General features: G+C 46.7%; 1 protein-coding gene across 1 annotated transcript in view; it reads right to left on the bottom strand.

The window, feature by feature from the left end:
- Window positions 1-731: 731 nt before the first annotated feature.
- The window catches only part of LOC123806827 (phosphofructokinase, platelet), a 55,133-nt gene continuing 44,223 nt past the window's right edge, over window positions 732-11,641 (bottom strand). The window contains exons 17-22 of the mRNA XM_045820209.1: window positions 8,757-8,921; window positions 6,930-6,991; window positions 6,446-6,557; window positions 5,439-5,538; window positions 1,246-1,348; window positions 732-1,125 (exon numbers count right to left, since the gene is read on the bottom strand). Of these exons, the coding sequence (XP_045676165.1) occupies window positions 981-1,125; window positions 1,246-1,348; window positions 5,439-5,538; window positions 6,446-6,557; window positions 6,930-6,991; window positions 8,757-8,921 (687 nt within the window). The 3' untranslated portion in view covers window positions 732-980. The remainder of the gene's footprint in view (window positions 1,126-1,245; window positions 1,349-5,438; window positions 5,539-6,445; window positions 6,558-6,929; window positions 6,992-8,756; window positions 8,922-11,641) is intronic.

Here is an 11,641-nt window from a genome sequence, read left to right as displayed (position 1 = left end):
CCAGTTTTCAATGGTCTCAGGTGATTTTTAGCATTTTTAAGCAACTAACTATTTTTTAATTGAGGAACACACTGCTATCACGCACTCAGTAGACTGCAGGATAGTATAAACATAACTTTTACATGCCCTGGGAAACCAAAACTCCGTGTGCCTCGTTTTGTTGGGACGCTTGCTCTGCTGCAGTGGTCTGGAACCAAGCCCTTATAGCTGTGAGGTCTGCCCGTATTTCTCATCATCTACCCTCTGCACACAACTCCTTCTTCCACAGCTGGTGGACTTGCTGGTTCCTCTCACCTTGAGATCAGAAGCTGGAGAAAAGAGGCAGAAATGCTTTTCACTCCAGACACTAAGTCACACGTCTTCCCTTCCTTGTGTCTTACGTTCCTCGGGGCACAGGAAGGACTGAGGTCAAGTGTGTACGCTCATCGTGTTCTGACACGTGCACTCATGGTGTTTTCAGTTCTACACTTTGGAAGGAGCCCGTGGTGTTGGAGGTGACCTGGTGTCCTGGTCTGGGCCTTCTCTGCACACTTGACATGTCCCGGGTCTGTGTGTCACAGCGCTGCCTTTCTCCTTTATGACTGCTTCTGCGTGGCCTAGTTCACTGATCTCTACACAAATATGTTGCTAGTACCTGCCCACAAAACTGCCACACAAACATTTGGAAGCTGCTCACAGATCCTAAAGTTTGAATGTCTACTTCAAAAAATTAAAGAGCCGCAGTATTATGGTTGGAGTTTTAGCAAAATGTTTAATTGCACTGGAAACGCACATTTTAAAGCAAGGGACAGAATACTCAATACAGCAGACAACTCACTGGAGTCTCGGGTTCCACTGGGGTGCGAAGGGTACAGGACGGGTGTGCTGTGATTAGGGATTAATGTCAACAGTACTCACATAAAGTGCTGATAAATAACTTAAATGTTACAAAATCGGGTGGTAAACAGGAAGTCGGAAGCATCGCTGGTGGGCAGTGGCGTCTAGATGGCGGCAGGCTCCTCGTGGCCGCGGTGCACGTGCTCCAGCTGGCCTGACTCGGACACATCGAGGCTGGCCTTGTACTTGGCCAGGATCTTCATGAGGGGCCGCAGCTTCAGCCACCATTGCTCTTTGGGAATTCTGTGCCTGCGGACAGGAGGTGGGAGGGGTGAGTACAGTGATCATGACAGCGGCATCCCTGTCCTTGACTCCTGTCCTCCATTCCTTCTAATGCAGTCAGGCTTAGACGTGCCATGTTTCACTTACTCAAAGTCTGTCTCCTTCTTCAGCTCTGCCACCGGTTGGAAAACAAGGTTTCTTTTGCATATTCCCAACACACAGATAGAATCATCAGTTATAAACCTTTTTCCTATAAAAAACAGAACAATAATGACCTAAGAGTGGGTACTGGATCATGCTGAGCGGTCAGGTGAAATGACCAGCGAGGACAGGAAGGGGGAGAGAGGTTTGCTGATGGAAGGGAACAGAGTCCTCTCAGTCTCCCTGAGCAAGGGCCAGACTCCCAGGATCCCCTGGGGCTGTGAGGAGGCAGGTGGAGAACACCCTGTGAGTCCCCTTCAGGGTGAGGGGAAGAGAGAGGCAGAGATGGATGACAGGGTGCCTTCACTGCACATTCACCCTGAGAGGAGCTGCTACTTGTCCTTGGCAGTGAGACACCCCACGGGAGTAAAGTGGTGAATGCACATCTCACCAAATAGTGGAACAGGAAAATTGGCCTAAACTGCGGAAAGATTTCATTTACATATTAATAAGGCGTGCGGATGACTGCACACACTGTGGGCAGCTGGGAATTAGTGCGGTGATCATCCTTAGATGGCCTGTAGAAAGAAGGAAATAAACTAGAAACACAGGAACAAACATAAAAGTAGAAGTTGATGTAGGAAACAAACTCAGAAAAAACTCAAAGCCAGTTGGTTGAAAGCTAAAAGTAGGTTGAAAATTTACATCACTGTGTCTGCATAAGTCAAACACTGAGAATAAAATTACGTGCACCTATCTAGTAAGATCGATCGAGAAAGCCGAGGGGCATAAAATACAGGAATGGACACAAATAACCTAAACTTGGAATGAATGTGGACTAGAAATGCTGCCAGCATTAAAAAGAAAAGATACTATGAAATATTTTTCATGTCAAATTTTTTGAAAATTTAGATGCATTTGGAAATTTCCTAGAAAACATAACAAAAGGGATTCAAGAAATAAGTAGTTCTATAAACAGTAAAGAAATTCAGCAATGAGTCAGCTCTCCCTACAAAGAAAACAGTGTGGGGATGGAGGACCTTTGATGGGGGGGGTCAGGGAAGTTTTACCAAATATCCATACATCAAAACATCTTACACATTATTTCTGAGGGGGAAATCCAGACTTCTTAGAAAGCTAGAACAAGCCCGCAAGCCCTCCCCAGCACCTGACAGGGATGTGATGAGCAGGAAATGGCCAAAGCAAAAAGCCAACCAGTGAATACCAGAAAGACACCCAGCTGTGCTGGAAGGGAGGGGGTTGTCCACCAGGAAGGCAAAGTGGGCTCAGCACTGGGAAATCCATTAAAGAAGACTTAAACAACCGTCTCATTCGATGCAAAAAAGTATATAAGACCCTTTCATTACTGAAAAACACTGAAATACAGGGTCCAGCAGAAGTAATGCCTGCTGCCTATGGTTGGCAGGGTAATAATGTGGGTGTAATAATTTATAGTTTTAATTTGAACATTTCACTTAAAATGTCAAACGGTGTGCTTGTGTGATATCATTATGTTCCAGAATTACATGCTTACAATTTTGTAATAAAAAATGGGCATTATTTGTGCCAGACTGTGTATGTAATGAACAGCAAATAACAAATAGAAGAAAGACTTCAGTGTGATGTTATTAAGAATTCATAGTCACAAAGCACTGAAGGCATTCCCTATTTATTTGGGTCTAGAGAAGACAGGAGTTCTGCCACCACTACATCTATTCAGGATGTCTCTGGAGGGATACACACAAAAAGTTATCAAGGGAAAAAATCAAAAGCTCATACACAGAGATAATGTATGTGTGGATGTAAAATCCAAAAGAAAAGATGAATCTACAAATAATTATTAGAATTAAGAATGCGCATAAAAAGTTGCTAATTGCAAATCAGCTTGGCAAAATTGTATTTCTTTTTTTTCCTTAAGACTATTTTTAGAGAGAGGGGAAGGGAGGGATAAAAAGAGGGAGAGAAACACTGATGTGAGAGAGAAACATTGACCAGTTGCCCCTTGCATGTGCCCCAGCCTGGGACAGAACCTGCCACCCATGCATGTGCCCTGACTGGGAATCAAACCAGCAAATTTTCATTTTGTGGGACAATGCCCAACCAATGGAGCCACACCAGTCAGGGCAATTAATTGTATTTCCGTACATGAGCAATACAAAAAGAATTTAATACCACTTACAGTAATGTATTTTGTAAATATCCAAGAGTCAGGAATAAACATACCAATAAATTTGCAAGATCTTTAAGGAAGATAGTGCTTTAATAAGACTACAAAGTATCTAAGTATATGGAGAGATATTCAATGTTTATTAGAATTTGGCTTTTAAAAAATGTTATTTCTCTATCCAAATGATTTATTGATGAAATGTAATCCCCTCCAAAAACTCCAACAGAATTTGTGGTGGACTTGGATGGTCTGATTCTACTGTTTCTATAATGGCAAGAAGGGCCAAAAACTGCCATACTGGAAGGCCCGGGTAGGCTCTTTACTACCAGGTGTCAGTAATTGTTTGTAAAGCTGGAATATTGGCAGAGATTGATAATTACATGCCCCAAAATGAATCAGATAACTGAGAAGTAGTCCCATATGTTTACAGATACCTGGTCTATGATGGAGATTACACTGCAGAGCAAGGAGAAAAGAATGGCTTTCTCAATAAATTGTCCCCAAATAATTGATTTACCCACGCAGTAGAAAATGAAAGTAGACTTCAAACTTCATTATCAGCTCAAATGAGTTTAAGAACTAAATGTGAAAGGAGAATAGTTTAGTAACCAAAAGCTCAAACTGTAAAGGGAAAGGTAAATTGGCTGCACTAAAATTAAGAGCACTTTATGCCCCGGCTGGTGTAGCTCAGTGGATTGAGTGCTGGCCTGCAAACCAAAGGTTGTCAGTTCAATTCCCAGTCAGGGCACATGCCTGGGTTGTGGGCCAGGTTCCCAGTTGGGGGTGCACTAGAGGCAACCAGTTGATGTTTCTCTAGCACATAGATGTCTCTTTCCTTCCCTTCCTCCCTCCCTTCCCCTCTCTCTAAAAATTAAATAGGTAAAATCTTTAAAAAATAAATAAAATTAAGAGCACTTCATTAAACGATGCCTTGTAGAAAGTGACAAGCCATGCACAGATTAGGGGAACTGGTGTCTGCAACGCAACTGACAGAACAAATTTCCTATTAACAAGATATTTAAAAACACCTGTAAACATATCCATCCCTTAGGAAAACAGTCAAAATAGCTTGAAGAGTCCACAGAAGCAACGATGTTATATAAGCTGAAGAACCCGCCCTCTCAAAATCCCAATGAGATTGTGAGGCCCACAGCATAGCAATAGTTCAACAGTGATGGATCAGATCAGTTCACCTGAAGGGGGAAGAGGGACTGGAGCACCACACAGGTGTTGTGAGACTAGTCTGGAGAACTAGCCAGAGGCCAATGTCCTGCCCCAGGGTCCGCATGGCCCTGGGCACTGAACCACTGCCTGTCAGTCAGAACACTCAAGGCAAGGCCAGGACTGGCAGATGTCAGTGGATGAGTATCAAGACAGCCACCTCTCAAAACCTAATACCGCATCAACAACACCCATCCCAGGAGATGCACACTGTGCGTCCATTCACAGAAACCACAAAAACAAAACTAGATTAAGTAACATCCTGGAATGTGTAGTCAGGCAGTAAGCTCGAAGCAATGGGATGATTGATTTATCACAATTCCGAGGTTCTGCTGGTGAGGAGTGAAGTGTGGGAGAAGCACACTCTTCGCTAGTGAAGGAGGAAACAGTCTAGACATCTGCAATCCTTCCTTGCTATCTCTAAAACAGAGTCATGAGTGAACCAATGAGTAGCTCTTCAAGTATCTTAGGTAAAAGCCAATCCAAAGTGTCCCATGCAGCAAAGAAAACAAGGAAAGATCGATCACATCTTAAGATCTTGCAGAGGAACCCAATATGTGAATAGCAATCTTCTATTTTTTAAGAATGTCACTTTCACTTGATACCTCTATCACTAATATGCAAGAATAAAGCCCTTTGTATTAGTTACTAACCTTGAACATCAGAAATGGCAAATGCAGAGTTTGGTAAGAGAAACCATTTTGTCAGGTGCAGCTCAAGGCTGAATTTAAGCAGAGCGAAAACCGACGCCCAGCATCGGGAGTGCAGACCCCTCTCCAGCCCAGGCCACCTCCCACATGTTCCTTGGTACCTTTTCCCTGAGCCTCCTTCAGTTTCATCGTGATCCACTGCATGGCTCGGGCAGAGATTTTGGTTCCAAAGTTTCTGTCAAATGGGGAAGGTGCTCCACCCTGTTGGTTAGAAATAGAAATAAAATTACTATTATTTAACAAAACTCAGATCAAATTTATAAATATGGGCTTTGAGGGGTTTGTTTTGTTTTGTTTTTGCAAATTTTATCTCCTTGTGTACAGCTGGGACCAGTCAAAAGTTAGCCCAGGGGCTTCTGCGGCCAGAGCTGAGCCTGTGAGGCGAGCATCACAGTGCTTCCGTCACCTAGCGGTCTTCGTTGTTTTAGCATCTTCATTATTTCAGCATCGTATTTTGGGATGCAGAAGGGGTTCCAGTTCCCTTAAAAATCCAATCAACTCTGGGCCTTTCACAAAATACACACCTGCCTAGCAGTTCATCACAGATTCAGGAGACTCGGGACCCTCTGGAGTGGATGCTGGGCCCAAGGCCGGCAGCTCTGAAGGCACAGGAGTGCCAGTGGTGACGGAACGAGGATGCACATGTGGCCAGGAGGCGGGATGTGTGACTCTGACCCACCTTCCGCTTATAGAGATTCTTTCCACCTCGTTCTGACTTTGTGCAAATCTCAAGTATCATTTGTTTGATATTCCAATTTGAATGATTATTAAGGCCCAATATAAATAAGATACTTAATTTGAACACGCTTTTCCTATTTACTGGTGCCACTATATGAAAGTTGAACATTTCCCTAAAGTGCTCATCTACTCAGATAACACAATGGAATTCCTAAAGCTGGTGATATCTGGTATGCCTTCTAAATTGAACTATAACAGAGTTCAGAAGTTTTTAATCATCTTGGAATTTATTTATGGATACACATTGTTTTCCCCACAATGGCCACCATAAGACATCCATCTAAAAAGAAGTCACATGAAGAACAGCCTCCCTTTCTTTTTTGTGGGACCCTGGGGGCCACACGTGACGGATGGGATGCCGGGCGCCTACCTGCTGCATGTGACCCAGCACGTTCTTCCTGCAGTCAAACACCCCTTTGCCTTCTTCTGAATAGAGCTGATAGATGAAGTCGGTGGTGTAGTTTTCACTGCAGCTCTCGTTTCTGAAACACAGAAAGCATCGGGCTCAGGGCTGGGGCGGGGAGGGTACGTGTCGCCCTGCGTGTGCTGACCCACTGGCCCACATTTGCCTGAGTCCTAATCCTGTACATGGATCCCCACATTTTCTTCTCCTTATAAATGTCAGTAGCTTAATTAAATGTCTTAGAGATATATTTTTTAAAATGACAAAGCAAAAATGAAATTTTAGAAATTATCCTTTAGTTATTTAAGTATGTATAAATTTCTCATACAAAGCAGTTACTCTGCAGCTTTGCCCCTCAGTGTTCAGAGTGAGGGTCCTGGCACTTGAGGTCATGAAATGGGTTCTGGCTGAGAAGCCAGGTCTTAAAGGAAAACTCGAGAGAGCCTGTCACCTGAGCACGAGTCCCCTCTGAATGGTGGTCTTCATCTTCTCTGTCAGGTGCTCCACGTTGGCCTAGGAAGGAGTGTTGTGTTAGTCATGCAGGAGACTTATTTAGTACCTACTGTGTGCCAGACACCATAAGATCCTAAGAGCTTAACCTAGCAGCAGCTCTCGGACTTTACATTTTGGTGGTGAGGACAACAGAAAATGCATCAGGTACAGGGCCAGCAGTGAGGATGACAAGATCATGTCACTGGGCGTATTTGGTGAGTAGAACGTAGCTTCCATGGGAAACACTTTCCAAAATAAATAGGTTTCCACCCTAAAACATTAATTTTTATATTCTGTGTCTGTGCCTAAAGCTTATAAATTTACCCATTACTTCTTACCTATTTTCATGACAATATTTCTTATCTCAGAGGGAAATATCTGTCACCTCACTTTATATGGACTCTAATGTATACAAATGCCTAACAAGCATTTTCAGGCCAAGAGAAATTTTTATAGACTCAAATCTGTGCATAGATTCTGTAAGAAAAGGAATACTATATCTTGAGAGAAAATATGCAAAAAAAGGAGACATTTACACATGAACAAATCCCAGTTGTAATTACATGTATCAAGCACCTGCTACACGCTGGGTGCTGAAGTGGGCTGGCAGGGCACTAGCTCAAGGCAGGTGTTTGAAGTACAAGTATTTAAAATTCAGTATTGTAGAGAAATTCATAGGTCAGGATAAAAAAATCACAGATAAGTAAAAAATCAAGTATCTCTCTAAATGACTTACTTGGTTCAGAAACATAACAAAATCATAACTTCTACTAAGTTATATTTTATTTATGTTTTGTGTATTCAGTTGTGTTTCATTGGCTAATGCGTGTCCTGAATAGGCTGACCTCTAATCCGTGCCTGGGCCGAGCGACCCAACCAACCCGTACTTGCCCCACTAGCCCTCCACCTAAAAAGCCGGGGCTCCAGAGAAACCCTTGTCGATTTAGAAGAACAGGCATCACGATGTTAAGATTTAAAAGAAGCAGTGACACCCAAGTGAACCCTCAGGTCAGTCCCAATTCGGAATGAGGGTGTGGAGGGCATGTCCGTGTGAGCCCATCGACGCTAACCTCTGGCAGGGAGCTGAGAGTGAGGAGGCTGTGTGTGTGTGTGTGTGTGTGTGAGGGTGTGAACCTGAAAGTGCCCTAAAAAAACAAAACCTACTAATTAAAAACAAAGCAAGCTGAAGGGAAGGGCAGGAGGAAAGAGTGGGTCCCATTTCGTGCACAGTTGGCAGAGCCCACAAGTGCGTGAAGCCCACTGCTGTGTCCCCAGCGGGTGTGCCCGGCAGTGGGGGCTGGAGGCCTGCCACGATTTCCCTCATTAAATCCTGCGTTCACAGTGGGCAGAGCTGCTTGTCCTGGGCGGCCTCGGGGCTCCAGGAAGGGTGTTCTCCAACTACCGCCGACCTTCCCACGCTCAGACCACAGGGCACTGGAGGCCTCGGGAGCCCGAGTGCCCATCCCGTGAAACACTACATGCCCTTGTTAAATGGCTGATGACCCACCAAAGGGAATGGTAACTGCTTAGTGGACAAAATAGGGTAGGAGACAAAGTCGTATAAGCCTGGGTGAAGAGAGAAAGCTGCTCTGAGCAGTGTGCTCATGCTGACACTGTGCACAGGGCCCCAGCACCAGTGTTAGTGCATCCGCACACGACCTGGATTTGAGGTGGTGAGTCACTGGAAGTGCCTAAAACCCAGAATGCCTCATGATACCATAAAAAACAAATGAGAGGGTTGGGCAGCAGCACTGAAGGACTCTCAGTGATGAGCACACCGACGTACCTGCAGGTCCCTGATGTCAAAGGGCTCCTCAAAGATGTAGGCAGCATCGGCACCAGCCGCCAGGCCCCCCATGTTAGCCAGGTAGCCGCAGTAGCCACCCATGGTCTCGATGATGAACACACGGCGCTTGGTCCCACTGGCCGACTGCTTGATGCGGTCACAGGTCTGGCCACAGAGAAGGACACAGGTCATTCCAATGCATGGCCAGCCAGTGCTGGGACAAGAGCAACCAAGAGCCCAGCAGGTCGTGAGTGTATGGCCCTGAGTGTCACACCCAGCTGCATGCACAGGGGCAGAGAGGGCTGGCCTTGGCCCTGACCTTAGCCACTGTGAAATTCTATTTGGTTTTCCTCTGAAAGGCTCCCTGTGACTTTGGGCTTGGTCACCCTTAACTGATCTCTGCATGTGCACTCACATCAGGGCACCTCTACTGAGCTGGACAGTGGCTCCTAGACAAAGGCTGCACGAATCTTCCAGACACACACAGCGGCCTCCTAAGGAGATGTCGGCCATCACCCTCTTCAGGACACAAAGAAAGCCACACGCTGCCGTCCAGGCCACTGCCCTCTCTTCTCAAGTCCTGAAAAGCCTCTACCAGCTCTATGAAATGCTCTGATTCCACCCTTGCCTTGCTCAGCATTGAATAACTTCACCCCCTTCCTCAAGTATATCAAAACCTTTCCTTGGGTCCCTGGGGCCTGCCCACTTCCCCCAACACCCCAGTGCTGTCCTGCACCTGGACAGCATACCCCAGACCTCTTCAGGGCCCTAACATGTACTGCCCATGGTACGCTGCACAGTAGCCCCCAGAGGCACGCAGAGGAAGGCCTGACCCAGGGACAGATGGACCAGGAGGCTGCCTGCAGATCTTGCAAATAAGGAAGGGGCCAGCAGTCAAGCATGCAATAAGGCAGCTCCAGGAACCTGAAGAGCAGAGCAGTTTCTCCCAGAGCCGACAGAGGGCGACAGAATGCCAACTCTCTGACCTCTGCCCAGTTAAATCACCTGAGAAGTCTGGCAGCAAAGGAACTAGTGCAGGCCCCTTCCTGCCCCCATCACCTGCCTGACACAGACTTAAGTGTCATTTCCTCAGGAAAAGCACCTGATGACTGGGACAAGACAGTGCCCTCTGTGGGGGCTCCACTGACACTTCGTGATCTTTCTTCAAAGAAACAGCCCCAACCCATCTTCCTGCAACTTCCTGTGTCATTGTTTGATTTGGGGTGTCTCCCTCACCTGCCACAGGTTGGGCTCACATTCAACCACGCCTGGAACACAGGTGGCACTCAATAAATACATGGCCATGAACAAAGTAACAGCATCCCGCCCACCCATCAGCCGGAAAAGGCCATGGCTAGGGTTCCTGTGTCTCTGGGGGCAAGAAGAAAAGGCTTGTGCACAAAACCATAACATCAATTCAGAGATTTTCACTTGAGTACTTGGGGTCATGTGTGAGAACATTTTTATTTTCACACACAGGGCCAACTGCTATCATTGCTAACTAGGCTGTCGATTTCTTGAATGGAGGCTCATGTTTCCCCAATAACTAGATTGATTTATTCTAAATTCATCATGTGCTTTAGCTGGTGGGCCCCTTTGCAATCTCTAGCCGCTGATGTGGGAGGAGGAAACAGACACCACTGTGGGTGATCCTTGCCTCCCCGGTTCTGCTGTGGGTGGGGGATGGAACTAGACAGGCACCTGAAGAGCCTGCCTGCTGCAGGGCCAGGCACGGAACTCCGGAGGGCTTGTGCGGGGTGTTTGTGCTGGGTCTCTGATGTGGCATTCTGGCACTTACACTGCTCCGCACAGTCTCTCTCTCAGAAGAATTCTGGGGGCTGCAGGGACAGGACACGGCTGCACACAGGGGTGGGATTCCCAGGTACCCCCAGGGCTGTAGAGTCACAGGGCTCTCCCCAGCAGGTCGCCTAAGGTGGAGATTATTGTCACCAGTGCAGAGCACAGTGTTAAAACCTCTGAATGACAGAAGAACATGCCGACAAAGCAGCTCTCCCTCGAGGCCAATATGAATGTGCGTGTCTCTTAGCACCAACCCTGCAATGAGGAGAGGTCAGGAGCCCAAGTGGCCCTGACTACTGAGCCAAGGCCTCAGTCCCCTGTGAGCCACTGACTGTCAGAGCTGGCTGGCACCCTCAGCCTCTGCTGGAGGCTTGGCCACACATTCCTAACTTCTCCCTCTTCATCACCTTGGTTGTGCCTGAGGGTCCGAATTCCTTTCTTCTATAAATAGAACTTCCTTCAGCCTGTCTTATTCAGTTGCTAAAAGCAGTACCAGCAAGTGAGAGGCCACAGCAGCAAATGCGCCCCTGCCCCTAGCTGGTGGCACATGGCGGGGAGTGGCTCGGACTAGGGTGAGAGGAAGGAATAAAGGAGGGCAGATGCCCCTGCTTGGCCTGGACCCCCTGCCAGCCCCACTGGTTCTGTTCACTGTGGGAATGTCTCCTCCCGTGAACGCTGATGCCCTCCAGTGGCTGGCAGGTGATTCTTTGAAAAAAAATCTTTGGGCATTGTCCCACTGGAGGAAAAACCTCAAGTGAGAGTTCTAATACTGCTAATTTTTTGCCAGACTGGTGTTTTAAATATATAAGTCAAATGTGAAAAGATAAAGTGGCACTGAGAATGGTATGAAGTTAGAAAAAAACCTGTGGACTTGCAGAGACATGGTCAGTCCCTCCCTGTTAACAGGCTAGGAGGTCAGCCTCCCATGACTGGTGTTCCTGGGACATGGACCTAGGCTGAGCTAGGGCTGGACCAGGCTGGTCAGGGCCAGGAGAGGTCCCACCCACCCCAGCAAAGCTCAAACCAATGGGATGACATGCCAGGCACAAGCCAAGGGCAGAAGCAGGGTGAGCAGGTGGGAGATG

The sequence above is a fragment of the Phyllostomus hastatus genome, unplaced genomic scaffold, assembly GCF_019186645.2.
Source record: "Phyllostomus hastatus isolate PE091 unplaced genomic scaffold, TTU_PhHast_1.1 phas_scaffold_39, whole genome shotgun sequence".
Lineage (NCBI taxonomy): Eukaryota > Metazoa > Chordata > Mammalia > Chiroptera > Phyllostomidae > Phyllostomus > Phyllostomus hastatus.
The sequence above is the reverse complement of the archived record's forward strand: the minus strand, read 5'-3'. Positions and strand labels throughout refer to the sequence as shown.